The 19,289-nt window shown below is 42.3% G+C and overlaps 1 protein-coding gene and 1 non-coding gene across 2 annotated transcripts; both read right to left on the reverse strand.

Annotated features, from left to right (window-relative positions):
- Positions 1-2,640: 2,640 nt before the first annotated feature.
- Positions 2,641-17,717, reverse strand: LOC124016015 (eukaryotic initiation factor 4A-III). The gene is made up of 12 exons (XM_046331533.1): positions 17,379-17,717; positions 16,756-16,828; positions 12,029-12,095; positions 11,669-11,731; positions 11,117-11,249; positions 8,698-8,778; positions 8,239-8,380; positions 7,262-7,400; positions 6,254-6,369; positions 5,368-5,475; positions 3,054-3,181; positions 2,641-2,856 (listed from the first exon to the last, which is right to left on the reverse strand). Exons 1-12 carry the CDS (start codon positions 17,530-17,532, stop codon positions 2,840-2,842), a joined length of 1,221 nt encoding a protein of 406 aa, XP_046187489.1. The 5' UTR covers positions 17,533-17,717; the 3' UTR covers positions 2,641-2,839.
- Positions 7,586-7,719, reverse strand: LOC124016575. Its single transcript, XR_006835386.1, has one exon. It is a non-coding gene; the product is annotated as a small nucleolar RNA SNORA54 (small nucleolar RNA).
- Positions 17,718-19,289: the final 1,572 nt, after the last annotated feature.

Here is a 19,289-nt window from a genome sequence, read left to right on the forward strand (position 1 = left end):
GAGGCAGGTGACCTCAAGGTTAGTGTTAGGCCAGTAACCAAAAAGTTTCTGGTTTGAATACCAGAGCTGACAAAGGTAAAACATCTGTAGTAGTGCCCTTCTGCAAAGCATTTGGTTTTCTTGTTACAGTTATTAAATCAATAGAGCCTTATAGTTTCCCACATTGCATTTTGAAACAAATCCAAACTTTTGATGAATTTTCCAACTGCGCAAGTATTTGGTCACTACTGAGGTGACACACTGAAATATGGGCCCCGAGACCAAAATCACTTAAAAACCACTGCCCTATGGATTACTCAACTTGTCATGCATATTTTCCAGTACCTACAGTGCCTTGCGAAAGTATTCGGCCCCCTTGAACTTTGCGACCTTTTGCCACATTTCAGGCTTCAAACATAAAGATATAAAACTTTATTTTTTTGTGAAGAATCAACAACAAGTGGGACACAATCATGAAGTGGAACGACATTTATTGGATATTTCAAACTTTAACAAATCAAAAACTGAAAAATTGGGTGTGCAAAATTATTCAGCCCCCTTAAGTTAATACTTTGTAGCGCCACCTTTTGCTGCGATTACAGCCGTAAGTCGCTTGGGGTATGTCTCTGTCAGTTTTGCACATCGAGAGACTGAAATTGTTTCCCATTCCTCCTTGCAAAACAGCTCGAGCTCAGTGAGGTTGGATGGAGAGCATTTGTGAACAGCAGTTTTCAGTTCTTTCCACAGATTCTCGATTGGATTCAGGTCTGGACTTTGAGTTGGCCATTCTAACACCTGGATATGTTTATTTTTGAACCATTACATTGTAGATTTTGCTTTATGTTTTGGATCATTGTCTTGTTGGAAGACAAATCTCGTCCCAGTCTCAGGTCTTTTGCAGACTCCATCAGGGTTTCTTCCAGAATGGTCCTGTATTTGGCTCCATCCATCTTCCCATCAATTTTAACCATCTTCCCTGTCCCTGCTGAAGAAAAGCAGGCCCAAACCATGATGCTGCCACCACCATGTTTGACAGTGGGGATGTTGTGTTCAGGGTGATGAACTGTGTTGCTTTTACACCAAACATAAGGTTTTGCATTGTTGCCAAAAAGTTCAATTTTGGTTTCATCTGACCAGAGCACCTTCTTCCACATGTTTGGTGTGTCTCCCAGGTGGCTTGTGGCAAACTTTAAACAACACTTTTTATGGATATCTTTAGGAAATGGCTTTCTTCTTGCCACTCTTCCATAAAGGCCAGATTTGTGCAATATACGACTGATTGTTGTCCTATGGACAGTCTCCCACCTCAGCTGTAGATCTCTGCAGTTCATCCAGAGTGATCATGGGCCTCTTGGCTGCATCTCTGATCAGTCTTCTCTTGTATGAGCTGAAAGTTTAGACGGACGGCCAGGTCTTGGTACGTTTGCAGTGGTCTGATACTCCTTCCATTTCAATATTATCGCTTGCACAGTGCTCCTTGGGATGTTTAAAGCTTGGGAAATCTTTTTGTATCCAAATCCGGCTTTAAACTTCTTCACAACAGTATCTCGGACCTGCCTGGTGTGTTCCTTGTTCTTCATGATGCTCTCTGCGCTTTTAACGGACCTCTGAGACTATCACAGTTCAGGTGCATTTATACGGAGACTTGATTACACACAGGTGGATTGTATTTATCATCATTAGTCATTTAGGTCAACATTGGATCATTCAGAGATCCTCACTGAACTTCTGGAGAGTTTGCTGCACTTAAAGTAAAGGGGCTGAATAATTTTGCACGCACAATTTTTCAGTTTTTGATTTGTTAAAAAAAGTTTGAAATATCCAATAAATGTCATTCCACTTCATGATTGTGTCCCACTTGTTGATTCTTCACAAAAAAAATACAGTTTTATATCTTTATGTTTGAAGCCTGAAATTTTGCAAAAGGTCACAAAGCTCAAGGTGGCCGAATACTTTTGCAAGGCACTCTACAACAGTAAACTCAGCTTTACCAACTCCATCATCCCAGTCACAGATTCCATCACATACACCCTCATTCATCGTCACGGTCATCCATGTCACCATTATCAAACAACGGATCTGGTAAATAAAAAATAAGAAATCTTGGCCGTATTTCAATCTAAGGCACTTTATAGAGCAGCGCACTAGGCAGTAGACAAAGCGTCTTTTAAAAAAGGTAATTCACGCATGGGCCAAAATTAGCAGGGATCCATGAATGGAATCACTGCAAACACCTGGGAAATTGCATTTACATGACACCTTGGTTGGGCATCCAATTCACTATAACAAACATTGGATTGAATCCTGGCATAAGACTGACAGTTGCACCTGAAGCCCTATAGAAGTCTATCAGAAGACGTGCTTGTAAAGTAATATAACTTATATCTCATGATCTTAGTTAATCCATCTACCACATCACACAGAATGTAATTGTAAACAAATACTATAGCCTCATAACATGGTTAAAACTACACTTTTGATCTCAAGGATGGATGGTCAGTCCTTGCAACCATAGCCCTTTCTATGAATTTGAGTGGTTACATTTTTCCAGCCCAATCCCTTTGATGTTTATCAAAACAAAACGGTTGGGGTACCCATTTTGTTGTTTTTTCAAAATCCCGGATTGCTCCTTTAAAAACAGGGAAAAGAAATGAAACTGCATTCAAATGGGAAACAAAATGTTCTTTATTTACAAAACTGATGGTTGCAGTAGGTATTTCCTTAAGAATTACAATAGTATTCGAAGGCTGTTCCAAAGCGACTATTAAAAACAAAACAAATGAGACAATTATTCTAACAGTAAATAAAAAGGGGTCCAAAGTTTAATCAAAGCAGTCTCTCCACTTCCGTCACCTGTGCCTTAGATCAGGTCAGCCACTGAGGGGAACAAATGTAATGTTAATGACAGCCACGAAAGTCAATGCCCGTTTTTGTAAAAGAACCCCAGGTCTATATGGCCATAAATCTGTAAACTGAACACTTACATGTAGTTGCTTGAACCAAAACAGCAATACTAAACATATCAACATTGTCAATTAAATACTCAGACAGAAGATTTACAAATGATAATTTACCGTTCATTGGCATTTCATCGATCTGCGTGGAATAGTACTGCTCAATGTCACGGAGAATACGGATGTCGTCATTCTTCACAAAGTTAATGGCCACACCCTTGCGGCCGTAACGACCCGATCGGCCAATCCTATGAAGAGAGGAGGTTGAGGGACATAAACACCAGTAAATCTTTGCCCTGACATCCCGATTTTTGCTTGATCTGACTATGCGGGCCAGAAGCTCCTGGAAAGAGATCAGGGAGGTAAAAGAGATCAATGGAATGCAGACCATGGGGGAGCGAAGGGCACTAGATTGGCCTACATTCAACAAATCTGATCTAAGTGGATGTCAAAACCGTCATGATTGATGTACAGGACCCGAATGTGGTTACTAAAATCCAATTTGGATATATTTGGCTGTTTTCACTGCATAACATTTAGACATTTATCCAAGTTTAGAACAAGTGACTGCTAAATGCTAACTCCTGTTTGTATCATCTGGTAGCAACGCTAGAATACAGAAATCGGTGGTGGTAGTCAGTGGTAGTCAGTCATTCTTAACCTCTTCAACCTATGGGGGCGCTATGTCATTATTGGATTAAAAAAACCTGCCCGTTTTAAGCTCAATATTTTGTCACGAAAAGATGCTCGACAGCTTTGGAAAGAAAACACTGACGTTTTCAAAACTGCAAAGATATTATCTGTGAGTGCCCCAGAACTGATTTTACAGGCGAAACCAAGATGAAACTTCAAACAGGAAATGAGCAGGATTTTTGACGCTCGGTTTTACTCTGGTCTCCTTATATGGCTGTGAACGAGCTTATGCGCTCTGCCGTTCGTCCAAGATGTCTGCAGCATTGTGACGTATTTGTAGGCATATCATTGGAAGATTGGCCATAAGAGACTACATTTGCCAGGGGGCCGTCCGGTGTCCTTTGTCTAATTTGGTGCGTAATTCCCAGTGGCAATTATTTTACCATGCGAGTATGAGACTCATACTTCCAGGAACGATACATCATTGAAGAGATGTGAAAAACACCTTGAGGATTGGTTCTAAACAACATTTGCCATGTTTCAGTCAATATTATGGAGTTAATTTGGAAAAAAGTTTGGCGTTTGGATAACTGAAATTTCGTTTTTTTTGGTAGCCAAACGTGACACACCAAACGGACCGATTTCTCCAGCCCAAAAAATCTCAGGAAAAAACGGAACATTTGCTATCTAACTGAGAGTCTCCTCATTGAAAACAATCCGAAGTTCTTCAAAGGTAAATTATTTATTGAATGTTTTTGGTGTTTTTTGTGAAAATGTTGTCTGCTAATGCTAACGCTAAATGCTAATGCTAAATGCTAGTTTGCTATGGTAGAGAAGCATATTTTTGAAAATCTGAGATGACAGTGTTAACAAAAGGCTAAGCATGAGAGCTAGCATATTGATTTCATTTCATTTGCGATTTTCATGAATAGTTAACGTTGCGTTATGGTAATGGGCTTGAGGCTGTAGTCATGATACCGGATCCGGGTTGGCTCGACGCAAGAAGTTAACTGTAATGCAGTTGATTGATGATCAGAACATGTATTGGGGTTGACATTCAAACAAGCATTAGACTCCTTTTTTACCTTAACAGTGTGAAACACACATTAACAGCCTAAATGTAGGCACATTTCGCTGGGGGCAATGGGGAGATTCAGGACAGAGATACAGGTGGGAAAACGGTGCAGCCTTTTTAATGCCATCTTGGCTGAGCTCCTATGTCAATCACCGGGAAACGGACGCCAACATCTGAAGAGGTAAGGTCTTGTATTTTTGTTTAGCCAGTTGTTCACAACTAGCTGGATGGCTATAGCGATTAGCTTTGTATCACTACGAGTGGTGCGGCGCAGACCAATTTATTCGATGCGTATGACAGCTTCCCAAAAAGCAAGTATGAATGCTCGGACTTCTGCGGAGTCCGCATCGCTGTAAACGCTGTACGACCATTACAGATGTCGGATTGACCATAAAAATAGGCTTTTAGTGTTCAGTCTTTCAGGACAGAGAAAAAGGTGTACAACGTACTTGACCTCTGACACTCTCTGGGTTTTACTGTGGCACTGGAATGGAACCGACAGCTCAAACTGAGGACTGAGCCAGGTGATTTTCGACTTCACCGTTGTAAAGTGACTGTTCCACTGGATGTCATAAGGTGAATGCACCAATTTGTAAGTCGCTCTGGATAAGAGCGTCTGCTAAATGACTTAAATGTAATGTAAATGTAATGTCCGAATAGCCACATTAGAAACTAAGCGATATTAGGTATGCATAGTAGTTCTCCGAGCTGGGCAGCCAGACATACCTGTGAATGTACAGCTCTCTGTTGTTGGGCAGGTCGTAGTTGATGATGAGGGACACCTGGGGCACGTCCAGACCTCGGGCCCACACATCAGTGGAGATAAGCACTCGGCTAAGGGGTGGGGGGGAAGAGGAGATCCACGTTAGTCCCTCTCTGTTTGAATCAGTTTAGTTTCAAGTGAATACGACCTTGGTTTGGCCTATCTAAATTTTGCTAAATGTTTTGCTACGGTGTGCACCAATTAATACGACCCAAGTCCACCCCTGGGAGATTTAAAAGAACAATGCTTCCAGCAAGTGAACAGTGAAACAGTACAAGACTTACTGGACCACTGCCACTCTCTGGGTTTTACTGTGGCACAGGAATGGAACAAAGCTCTCACTGAGCCAGGTTACAAACAGTGCAATGAAGAATGTTCATTTAAGTCTTCAGTCCACTAGTACGCTTTATCTAGTGTGGGAAACTGTCCGGTATTGTATATGAAAGACAACATTCTCTATCAGGTGGACCAGAAAGAATCCAGGCGATACAGTACATTGTCATATAATAGGATCTAAATGTTCTTCCTGCTAAGAGACTGTTCGACCAACTAAGCTAAGTTAACGTCTCTGGCCATCAAATGAGTCAGATATACATCTAGATGTGCAAATTATTGGTGATTGCACACAGAGAATAAAAAATAAATTGAAAAAGTTGTGTAAGACCAGCTTCAACTTTCTCATAGAAATATGACAAAGTAAATACTGACACGAGAGCACATTCACTATTGATAAATATTGACCCAGTGGTCACACACCCAAAATAAACAAATAAATAAAAAGGTCAATTAACTTATTGAATAGCCTTCAAAGATCGATTGGGATGCTAAAACAGACCATTTCATGATTACCTGGCACCGGACCGGAACTCTTTCATGATGGACTCCCTCTCCTTCTGGGGCATGTCTCCGTGCATGGAGGAAACAGTGAAGTTAGCCTCCCTCATCTTCTCAGTCAGCCAGTCAACCTATCGCAAGCAGAGTGAGGACAGATAGAGGCTCAGGCCAAACGTATGACAAAGTATTTCAGGGATCATGCCAAACATGCTCCCTGAAATACAGAATGTAGGGAATAGGGCGCCATTTAGGACACATCCTTTGACAGTGCTTTATGTTCCTAGAGAGTGAACAGAGAAACAGTACAAGTGCTGGATCCCTGCCACTCTCTGGGCTTTAGCGCGGCACTGCAATGAAACATACAGCTCTCACTGAGGACAGAGCCAGGTTACCAACAGTGCAAACGAAGATTATCATGACATTCATCGGTGTTCAATGAGAGGTTGAGGAAACACTGGCATTCATTGGTCAAACTAACAATGTCAAATCATGTTGGCCCTGGGGAGACTGAAGCACGACAAAATAGCTGGGACCGATTCATTTTTTTCTAACAATGGTGGGCATTTCAAAGAATGTATTTGGTTCTGATACTAAACCGAAAACAATACACAACATATCTTCACTGCGCTTGACATATTCCACAAGCAAACATCTTCGTGTCGGGACATTTTGACAGTGCTTATAAATTGAACCTGCTAAATAGTTGCATTTAAAAATGCCAAGTACACATTACCGATCGAATACAAACTTTCAATGGAGTACTCCTGCCCATCCCTATTTTTTTACCAGTACATATAGGCTAAGGGAGACAGTACTCAGTAGGAGGAAAAACATACAACTGTCAACAGCTGCCAACAACCCAAGTAGTTCCAGTGAAGTTTCTCCTAAGGCACAGATTTAGGATCAGCTTTCCCTCCCTTAATCCCAACTAACTATTATTGGGGAAAATGCAAAACTGACCGAAGATCAGTATTTAGGGACAACCTCGCAATAAATGTAACTTTGTTTTGGTTGTGTACAGACCTTCCGCTTGGTGTTGCAAAAGATGACAGCCTGTGTGATGGTGAGGGTGTCATACAGGTCACACAGGGTGTCAAACTTCCACTCCTCCCTCTCTACTGCCACGAAGAACTGCTTGATGCCCTCTAGAGTCAACTCATCACTGGGATAGGGAAAAGGAAGAGAGGGGTTAACTCAGTATTGGACCTCTTCTGCTGCTAAGGAAAAGGAACACATGAAATACTTTTTCCAGTGAGTGCAGGTCTTCCTATTCCAGTCAACTCCTTTCTTTCCTTCCATATAATCTTTTCTAAGCAGGGCACAAAGGCCCCAAAAAGGGTTTTTGTTTCATGTTCCCAGAGAGCGAACAGAGAAGCGGTACAAGACGTACCAGACCTCTGTCACTCTCTGGGCTTTACTGTGGCACTGGAATGGAACCCACAGCTCACACTGAGGACTGAGCCAGGTTACGAACAGTGCCAAAGGGAAGATTTCCTTGACTCGGCTAAATAATAAATCTGAAATAGTGGTATAGATAAGACGGAGCATTTCTCTTTTCTCTTCTGAAAAAGGTCCCACAGGAACGGTGGGGGCCTTTTCGATTTAAGCATGGCTGATTCTCTGATGACTATATTAGGTTTGTATTCAGACTAAGTACATGTATTCAGACTAAACCGGTCCCAAATCACTCCCAACCCCTCGCCCCTAACCCCTGGATGATTGCAGATGTATAGGGTCTGGATACGTATAAGCAGTTCAGCGGTGGAGCATCCACTATATTGCTTCCACCTTACAGACCTGCAGAAACAACGGGTTAGGGCCATGGGGTAGGGAGTGATTTAGGACCGGCTGATTTACTTCCCTCCTTGTATACATTACACAATGCTGCCCCCTAGAGTTCACAACTTGAACGAGTCTTAACACAGCAACCAGGTTGGTTCCACTAGAATAGAAACCAGGGTGGTACTTCCTAATATACAGCCGAGTAACGCTTGACTCACCGTTTGACCAGGATGCGGATGGGGTCGGTCATGAACTTGTTGGTCATCTCCAGGATCTCGTGGGGCAGCGTGGCGCTGATCAGACAGACCTGGGTGGCAGGGGGCAGGTACCGGTACACGTCGTAGATCTGCTCTTTGAAACCTGCCGGACGGGAAAGATATTCAGGTCCCCCTTCACATTACACTTTCTTGGAAAAGTCGCGCAGACCGTCAATACGACTTTCCTGTGCAAAAGTGTCTGAGACCAAGCATCCCTGCCTGCCGTGGGTTGCAGACAGGGATAGTTGGAAACTAGTTGATGTGTGCAGGGGGAACGACAAAGCAGCCCTGAAACTTATCCTGCTTTACCACCTGACCTCATGTTCTTGTTGTTTTTTGGGCAACAGGAGACCAGAAACGCACAACTGGAAGAGGTCTTTTGTTTCATCTTTGTAATGCACAACAACGTGTCTGGCTTACCCTTGTTGAGCATTTCGTCTGCTTCGTCCAGAACCAGCATCTTGATGGCACGCGTCCTCAAACTCCTCCTGCGGATCATATCTAAAGAACAGAGAGAACAGTGCCTGCATTATGGAGGGGAATCTTCTCAATTCATACTCTGACTTTGAAGACACAACCCTTGGTGACTACAGGGAGCCCATGTCATGATTGTCTACTGGTGCATATTTTCTGGTCATCTTCCTTTGAGATGTTCTGGTCTCAGGTAAATCATGTGAAAAATGTGATTGGGTGGCTGGAGTGGGACCATAAATCATTGATTTACTATCCTTCTTTCCCCTGTCAGTGTTACATGGAGGGGGGTGGGTCATGTTCCCAGAGAGTGAACAGAGCAACGGTACAAGACGTACTGAACCTCTGGGCTTTACTGTGGCATTGGAATGGAACCCAAAGCTCACACTGGAGGACCGAGCCAGGTTACGAAGAGTGCAAACACTGATTTTCTTGACTTGACTTTTGTCGTAAGTATGCCTCATTACATAAAGGTACAAACCGTTTCAATGAAGGCAGATCCAGACTAGAGGTCGACCGATTATGATTTTTCAACGCCGATACAGATTATTGGAGGACCCCCCCCAAAAAAGCTGATACCGATTAAATAGGCAGATTTAAAAAATGTATTTATTTATAATAATGACAATTAAAACAATACTGAATGAACACTTATTTTAACTTAATATAATACATCAATCAAATCAATTTAGCCTCAAATAAATAATGAAACATGTTCAATTTGGTTTAAATAATGCAAAAAAAGTGTTGAAGAAAGTAAGTGTGCCATGTAAGAAAGCTAACGTTTAAGTTCCTAGCTCAGAACATGAGAACATATGAAAGCGGGTGGTTCCTTTTAACAGGAGTCTTCAATATTCCCGGGTAAGAAGTTTTAGGTTATTATTATAGGACTATTTCTCTCTATACGATTTGTATTTCATATACCTTTGACTGTTGGATGTTCTTATAGGCACTTTAGTATTGCCAGTGTAACAGTATAGCTTCCGTCCCGCCCCTCGGCCCTACCCGGGCTTGAACCAGGAACACATCAACAGCCACCCTTGAAGCATCGTTACCCATCGCTCCACAAAAGCCGTGGCTCCATGTCTCAGAGCGAGTAACGTTTGAAACGCTATTAGTGTGCACCCCGCTAACCAGCTAGCAATTTCACATTGGTTACACCAGTCTAATCTCGGGAGCTGATAGGCTTGAAGTCATAAACAGCTCAATGCTTGAAGCACAGCGAAGAGCTGCTGGCAAAACGCACGAAAGTGCTGTTTGAATGAATGCTTACAGCCTGCTGCTGCCTACCACTGCCAAGTCAGACTGATAACACACAGAAACACAAGCTTTTGGTCATTAATATGGTCAAATCTGGAAACTATCATTTCGAAAACAAAACGTTTATTCTTTCAGTGAAATACGGAACCGTTCCGTATTTTATCTAATTGGTGGCATCCATAAGTCTAAATATTGCTGTTACATTGCACAACCTTCAATGTTATGTCATAATTATATACTTCACACAGTTTGCAACGAGCCAGGCGGCCCAAACTGCCTGCACGGAACGCAAGAGAAGTGACACAATTTCCATAGTTAAGAAATTCATGTTAGCAGGCAATATTAACTAAATATGCAGGTTTAAAAATACATACTTATGTATTGATTTTAAAGAAAGGCATTGATGTTTATGGTTTGGTACACATTGGTGCAACGACAGTGCCTTTTTCACGAATGCGCTTGTTAAATCATGACCTGTTTGGCGAAGTAGGCTGTGATTCGATGAGAAGTTAACAGGCACTGCATCTATTATATGCAATGCAGGACTCTCTAGATAAACTAGTAATGTCATCAACCATGTGTAGTTAACTCGTGATTATGCTAAGATTGATTGTTTTTTTATTAGATAAGTTTAATGCTAGCTAGCAACTTACCTTGGCTTCTTGCTGCCCTCGCGTAACAGGTAGTCAGCCTGCCACGTACAATGTAAGGCAGGTGGTTAGAGCGTTGGACTTGTAACCGGAAGGTTGTAAAAACAAATCCCTGAGCTGACAAGGTAAAAATCTGTCGTTCTGCCCCTGAATAAGGCAGTTAACCACCGTTCCTAGGCCGCCATTGAAAATAAGAATTTGTTCTTAACAGACTTGCCTAGTTAAATAAACGTGTAAAAAAAAATAAAACTTGAAATCGTCACCTAATTAAAAATCGGCCATTCCGATGAATCGGTCGACCTCTAATCCAGACTGAACCCACGAATTGAAACAGCGAAATTCAGTTTTGATTCCTGTGACAGAATTCTAAGAGATAATAAATATCTAGTCTTCTTAGCTGGGCAGACACAGACTTTCATACCTCTGGATACTAGAAGGTTAGGGTCCAGGGAACTCACCAAACACTCTCCCAGGGGTGCCTGCTACCACGTGCTGGCCATAGTCCAGTTTGCGGATGTCCTCACCCACGTTTGTTCCTCCGATGCAGGAATGACACTGGACGTTCATGTAGTCACCTAGGGCCAGGAGCACCTAGAAATGGGTGAAGGGATTTTAACATCTGAATAATAGGAGACAATGGTTGCATCCAAATGGTCTACTCTTCTACCGGAATGTGCACTTGCACACTCCCAGTCACGGATTTAACAATGGTGGAAACTCCCTCCAGCAAAGGCTTTCACCAATTCAAACCTTTGCCATTGTTCTGAACACGACCCAGATCAGTCAGCATACAACAGGAGAAAATGTTTTGAAACAGAAAGGTACAATCAAAAACACATGTTCCCATTTTCCATTGCACAGCGTTCTGATGAATGAACAGGACCCCGAACCTGCCCAATAGAAACACTTTACATTTTGCTACTGTGTGTCCTACTGAACACAAACAACCCACATCTCCCAAAGCAGTTATCCCCAGTCCATCAGAAGACACTTGATATTCAGTCACATACCTTCTGTATCTGTCCAGCTAACTCTCTGGTGGGTGCCAGGATCAGTGCTTGGGTTTCACGCACCTGTAAAAAAAATAAAAAATCACCTTGCTCACATTGTCCAAACTCCACATATTCAAAGCGAGAGAAAATTTCACAAAATGTTAGATGATCCAAAACTGCTATGTGATCACGGTACCTACAACAGGGCTTGTATTCATGTAGCCTCTCAAAGTAAGAGTGCGGATCTAGGATCTCATCCTACACGTTGATATAAAATGATTAACTATGATCTAAAAGGAAAAACTGGTATTAGAGCAGCACTCCTACTCTGAGACGCTGGATACGGGCCCTAGTCTGCACATAACCTTACTCAAATACCTGAATGTCAAGACACTGCAGCACTGATACGCAAAACGTGGCAGTCTTTCCTGTTCCTGACTGAGACCTAAAGAAAGGTGTTGAAGAACAGAGAAAGATGGTATTCAACAGCCATGATAAACATTTGAACAATGTCCTTGGGGAGTATTTATAATCATTAGGTTGGAAACGGTTTACTACAAATTAATTTTTTGACCGATACCGATATTTTTCAGCAGCGCGCAATTAGCCCAGTGTCGTCTGGGGTAGGCCGTCATTGTAAATAAGAATTTATTCTTAACTGACTTGCCTAGTTAATTAAAGTTTACACACATCACACTGACCAAAAAGTTATTTTGTTGGCATTTACGTATGCCCCCATTATCAGCAAAACATAATAAAAACCTATTTCGTTCACTTACTTGCTGTGCTGTTCCAATTTTCATTTGTTTAGTCGTTTCCTTCTCAACCAGGATTTCTATGGAACGCCATTTGGGTCTTTGCGGGTCAAAAAAGATACACCTGTCAATTAAGCTTGTTGACCAATTAGGACCTGAATGACTGCACGTTACATAATTTAACAAGTTAATATGTCACAACGATTAATCGATACGTATGCTATGATGCTGGGAAAGTTGTCTCGCGCACCTACAACGCTGGTCATAAAAAAACAGCTAGCTAGCTCATGGATGCAAACAATGTTCTTCCCCAAAATATAGCAAAACAACAATCTGTTTCAGTAGCTATAGTTAGCTATCTAACTATATAGCTAGATGTCATCATCTAAAATAACCCTGATTTATAAGACAGGTCTTATTTGATTAATGGTGGTCTGACCCATCTGTGAAGCTAGCCACAATAAGGATTAGCCACAGTGGTGAACTTTGCAGTTAGCCTTCAAAATAAAAGTGTGTCATTGACAGGGATTCAAATGCATACAAATAGTAGAATTATGCCATAATTGAATAGATCATGCTGAACGAACGAGGTTGGAATTTTATATAAAATCAACAAAATACAATAATTTGTTAGTTTGACAAAAACCTGTTGAAATCACACTGGATGTATTATACTTCAGCTTTTTCAAGCAGAAATTTGCTTCCTGCAACACTAACTCAAAAAAGTTCTGGGACACTGTAAAGTCCATGGAGAATAAGAACACCTCCTCCCAGCTGCCCACTGCACTGAAGATAGGAAACACTGTCACCACTGATAAATCCACCATAATTGAGAATTTCAATAAGCATTTTTCTACGGCTGGCCATGCTTTCCACCTGGCTACTCCTACCCCGGTCAACAGCAGTGCACCCCCAACAGCAACTCGCCCAAGCCTTCCCCATTTCTCCTTCTCCCAAATACGTTCAGCTGATGTTCTGAAAGAGCTGCAAAATCTGGACCCCTACAAATTAGCCGGGCTAATTTCTAAAATTATCTGCCGAAATTGTTGCCACCCCTATTACTAGCCTGTTCAACCTCTCGTGTCGTCTGAGAATCCCAAAGATTGGAAAGCAGCTGCGGTCATCCCCCTCTTCAAAGGGGGAGACACTCTTGACCCAAACTGCTATAGACCTATATCTATCCTACCATGCCTTTCTAAGGTCTTCGAAAGCCAAGTCAACAAACAGATTACCGACCATTTCGAATCTCACCATACCTTCTCTACTATGCAATCTGGTTTCAGAGCTGGTCATGGGTGCACCTCAGCCACGCTCAAGGTCCTAAACGATATCTTAACCGCCATCAATAAGAAACATTACTGTGCAGCCGTATTCATTTTTTTTATTTTACCTTTATTTAACCAGGCAAGTCAGTTAAGAACAAATTCTTATTTTCAATGACGGCCTAGGAACAGCGGGTTAACTGCCTGTTCAGGGGCAGAACGACAGATTTGTACCTTGTCAGCTCGGGGGTTTGAACTTGCAACCTTCCGGTTACTAGTCCAACGCTCTAACCACTAGGCTACCCTGCCGCCCCAGGGTCTGATCTGACCAAGGCTTTTGACTCTGTCATACACCACATCCTCATCGGCAGACTCGACAGCCTTGGTTTCTCAAATGATTGCCTCGCCTGGTTCACCAACTACTTCTCTGATAGAGTTCAGTGTGTCAAATCGGAGGGTCTGCTGTCCGGACCTCTGGCAGTCTCTATGGGGGTGCCACAGGGTTCAATTCTTGGACCAACTCTCTTCTCTGTATACATCAATGATGTCGCTCTTGCTGCTGGTGAGTCTCTGATCCACCTCTACGCAGACGACACCATTCTGTAGACTTCTGGCCCTTCTTTGGACACTGTTAACAACCCTCCAGGCAAGCTTTAATGCCATACAACTCTCCTTCCGTGGCCTCCAATTTAGTAAAACTAAATACATGCTCTTCAACCGATCGCCACCTGTCCAACATCACTACTCTGGACGGCTCTGACTTAGAATACGTGGCCAAATACAAATACTTGGGTGTCTGGTTAGACTGTAAACTCTCCTTCCAGACGCATTTCAAACATCTCCAATCCAAAGTTAAATCTAGAATTGGCTTCCTATTTCGCAACAAAGCATCCTTCACTCATGCTGCCAAACATACCCTTGTAAAACTGACCACCCTACTAATCCTCGACTTTGGCGATGTCATTTACAAAATAGTCTCCAATATCCTACTCAACAAATTGGATGCAGTCTATCACAGTGCAATCCGTTCCGTCACCAAAGCCCCATATACTACCCACCATTGCGACCTGTACGCTCTCGTTGGCTGGCCCTCGCTTCATACTCGTCGCCAAACCCACTGGCTCCATGTCATCTACAAGACCCTGCTAGGTAAAGTCCCCCTTATCTCAGCTCGCTGGTCACCATAGCATCTCCCACCTGTAGCACACGCTCCAGCAGGTATATCTCTCTAGTCACCCCCAAAACCAATTCTTTCTTTGGCCGCCTCTCCTTCCAGTTCTCTGCTGCCAATGACTGGAACAAACTACAAAAATCTCTGAAACTGGAAACACTTATCTCCCTCACTAGCTTTAAGCACCAACTGTCAGAGCAGCTCACAGATTACTGCACCTGTACATAGCCCACCTATAATTTAGCCCACCTATAATTTAGCCCAAACAACTACCTCTTTCCCAACTGTATTTAATTTATTTATTTTGCTCCTTTACACCCCATTATTTTTATTTCTACTTTGCACATTCTTCCATTGCAAAACTACCATTCCAGTGTTTTACTTACTATATTGTATTTACTTTGCCACCATGGCCTTTTTTGCCTTTACCTCCCTTCTCACCTCATTTGCTCACATTGTATATAGACTTGTTTATACTGTATTATTGACTGTATGTTTGTTTTACTGCATGTGTAACTCTGTGTCGTATCTGTCGAACTGCTTTGCTTTATCTTGGCCAGGTCGCAATTGTAAATGAGAACTTGTTCTAAACTTGCCTACCTGGTTAAATAAAGGTGAAATAAAAAATAAATAAATAAAAATAACTGCATTGGGGCATACTTATTTCACTGTACAGCCTTATCTATGGATTGTGGATCAATGACATGGGGTATCAGTCTTCTCAGTGACACCCAGAGAACATTAGCATTAGCATCATAGCTCTTATTGCGGGACTCTGAAACAAATGAATTGAGACACATTTATTATTGTCTACCTATTTGTATTGAGCACTATTCCTGAGGAAAAGCAATACCATAATGTTTTAGAGTCTGATAACTCTGAGGAGAACGTTGGTAAAAATATCTTAGGTAATTGAGTAGACCGTTAGCCCATTTCATTGAGCCCAAATCCTTAGGTAAAGCTGTACAGTGCAATATGAATGTCAATACATACAATAGGCTGACTGGGGAGGTGACTTCACAGTCACAGTCCCGCAATAAGAGCTACAATGCTAATATTTGCGTAAACTTCACAGCTATGTGAAGCATGCATGTGCAAATTCAGAACACACAACATTCTATGATAGAACTGTTTTGACATGTTTTGACAACTTAAAAGCGTATTTAACGTATGAAATAGTGCGATTGTCAAATAGTGTCATGTGACACGCAAAGACCGAAACGGCATTCCATAGTATATCGTGAAGCTAATAGCAGTTACGCTATTACTGTGCAACTCCGGTAGGGCAACAGCTGAACAATAGCGCACTTGGTAACAGTGTGTACCGGTGCTCGACCGCAAAAGCCAACATCACCCACGACAAGAGACCGGTTGATTGTGAAGGGCAATGAATTAAATTATTTTGGCGTTAATATATTTCTCCTTTGAATCGTTCTTACTTTTTCAAATGACTGCTCGACTTATTGACTGCTCGATCCACTCAGCAGATATTGTGGGCTAGGTTAGGAATGCTGTGTTGCTGGTGTATCGCAACATTTTACATGGCATCATTACATCATGTACCTACGTTATTATAGGTTTGACATCGTTTTTGTTAACGTCCCCGTTAAACTACACATCAGCAGATACCGTTGTTGACTTATTTTTTAGCTAATATTGGCAGATTCCGATAGGTTCACCATTATATTGTGCATCCCTACTCCAAAATGTAAAAATGTTGTTTCTACTGGACCAATTCAGGTAGCCCACATGCCATGCCACCCCCCCCCCCCTCCTTATTTGATTCCTAAAGCAAACGGTTCCCATTGCAAAAGAACAAACAGAATCCGACTAATGAATAGCCAAAGTTCCAAACATTTAAGTATATTGTGTGGCTCTGGACATTTTATTTCGCCAGCGTAAACAGTAATTACTTACTGTGCAATGACATCTCTACCCTTGATGATCTGTTTAATTGCTCTTTGTTGGATTGCGGAAGGCTTCTCGAATCCTGAGAATAAGAAATAAAAGGTGATTAATTATGTAGGCCCATGATACTCTTTCCAGTGAAATAGTTCCATGAACACTACATACTATTCATGTAATCCTTTGAGCAACTGGAAAATATAGCTGGTAGTACTGAATACTTTTCCAGTTGTGCAGACTGTTCGTGTCAAATGTTATTATCAGTGGCTAGAACAGATGGCGGCACATGCAGAGCAAAATGCTCACACAAAAATATTAATCAACAAGTGAGGAAAATGCAACATGTACTAAATACTAAAGGAGGTGGGGCATGCTAGATAGCTAACATTAGCTAGGTAGCGAGTTAGCTAGGTTCAATGAAACGAATTATTAACTAGGTAACGTTAGTTGGCTAACGCTAACTTAATGAAAAACAAATACAACAGTCGGGCTTTTTTCATCCAACACTCGCAGTATGTGTTGGTTCTGAGTGTGCAACTGAATCATGAAGTACAGAAAATGTGTTCAAATACCTTACTTGGGTAACATTAGCTGCCTATATGGGCCCACTGTCCCAAACAAACCCCCAGCCCTACCGTATGCGTATATCCCACGGAGGAGATCCTCTCGTAGGCCCATCGTATCGAAAGTAGGAGTAACATCGACCTCCTCGCTGGTCTCAAACTCGATCTTGGTCATGTCTTCCTCCTTCAACAGACGCCTCGTGCGCGGTACGGTGGCTACTTCCATGGCTTTTGTGAGCGTTTTCACAAAATACGAATGAAATCGACAACTTCACCAGCTCGAGTTCTGCTGCGGTAGGTAGAAAAAAGACAGCCGCATGTGTCGCTCTAGTGACGCCAAAAGCAAGAGACGAGAATTTGCATGACGTGTTCTGTGTCGTCACCATAGAGATCCGATTAAAGATGTACCAAGGATAAACCACGATAGATCACAGCTTGTTGTTTTCAATGGAAACAATGAGTCATAGTGGGCAGAACAAACAAGGAGGTGGGCAGAGCCAAGCACGCGCTAGTGATATTCTATTGGCGCGTTCTAGTATCTGCATATTTCCGTTAAGGAAGGCCTACTCTGTGACGAGGGAATTCAGTTAAGAACAAATTATTATTTAAAATGACGGACGACGCTTTGCCAGTTGTGCGCCGCCCCATGGGACTCCCAATCACGGCCTGTTGTGATATAGCCTGGATTCGAACCAGGGTGTCTGTAGTGACACCTCCAGCGCTGAGATGCAGTGTCTTAAAACCGCTTTGCCACTCGGGAGCCCCAATAACTAATTTTAAACAGCGCAACTTTATTATTTAGGATAAAGTCTACAAAACTTAGTCCATTATTTTCATAACATATTGTAATGACCTGACTAGATCATAAAGGAACAACTGTCCAGACAGAGGGTTGAGTTTACGAATCGACGGTTTATTAACCGAACTTTACACAGGCTACTGTTTGGCCGTAGCCCACGCCAAATAAACAAAAGATACCCCACAAGCCAACCGTGACCTTCAACTGTGAAGGCCAGATGTAAGAGAGAGAACAAAGGCTAAACCTGGTCTTAACTTCCAATGCTCCATCCCCCCTCCACGCCACTCCGCCAACCGCCAGGATGCCCGGCATCAGAACATTCCAGACATTCCCATGATTGGCAGATAGCAGGTTGATTGGCATGTCAGACCCCGCAAACACTGGGTACTGGTAAGTACAACACAACCACCTACTAGCCTAACACATAACACACAGCTGTCTGTGCGGGTCGCTACAATATTCTGATTTTGCGAACATAAAACTGTATTAAGATCAAATGTTTCATCGATGAGAAAATTTGCAGAATGTCCGCCAAAATACATATCCCACTTCTGGCCAGTGGGCGTCCTCTTACTACCAAATTTGGTAGTAAGTGGAAACGTCAACCGGATGCTTCACATTTATACAACCATTAAATATCTGTCTCATTGAAATATATGTCTCATTGCTGGCACTACAGAAATCGCTCCGCCATTTCCTGGTTGCTAACTAGGAATATATATAATACCCACTGCTCAAAAAACAAAGGGAACACTTAAACAACACAATGTAACTCCAAGTCAATCACACTTCTGTGAAATCAAACTGTCCACTTAGGAAGCAACACTGATTGACAATAAATGTCACATGCTGTTGTGCAAATGGAATAGACAACAGGTGGAAATTCTAGGCAATTAGCAAGACACCCCCAATAAAAGGAGTGGTTCTGCAGGTGGAGACCACAGACCACTTCTCAGTTCCTATGCTTCCTGGCTGATGTTTTGGTCACTTTTGAATGCTGGCAGTGCTTTCACTCTAGTGTTAGCATGAGACAAAGTCTACAACCCACACAAGTGGCTCAGGTAGTGCAGCTCATCCAGGATGGCACATCAATGCGAGCTGTGGCAAGAAGGTTTGCTGTGTCTGTCAGCGTAGTGTCCAGAGCATGGAGGCGCTACCAGGAGACAGGCCAGTACATCAGGAGA

This window comes from Oncorhynchus gorbuscha, linkage group LG26, assembly GCF_021184085.1.
Source record: "Oncorhynchus gorbuscha isolate QuinsamMale2020 ecotype Even-year linkage group LG26, OgorEven_v1.0, whole genome shotgun sequence".
Taxonomy (NCBI): Eukaryota; Metazoa; Chordata; class Actinopteri; order Salmoniformes; family Salmonidae; genus Oncorhynchus; species Oncorhynchus gorbuscha.

Excerpts from the sequence above, each read along its gene's own strand:
- LOC124016015 (XM_046331533.1), bottom strand. The coding sequence starts at position 17,532 with ATGGAAGTAGCCACCGTACCGCGCACGAGGCGTCTGTTGAAGGAGGAA. Across the intron at positions 12,096-16,755 it reads GGTAGAGATGTCATTGCACA|GTCTCAGTCAGGAACAGGAA; the intron begins GTAAGTAATTAC and ends ACCTTTCTTTAG. Across the intron at positions 11,250-11,668 it reads TAGCTGGACAGATACAGAAG|GTGCTCCTGGCCCTAGGTGA; the intron begins GTATGTGACTGA and ends ACCCATTTCTAG.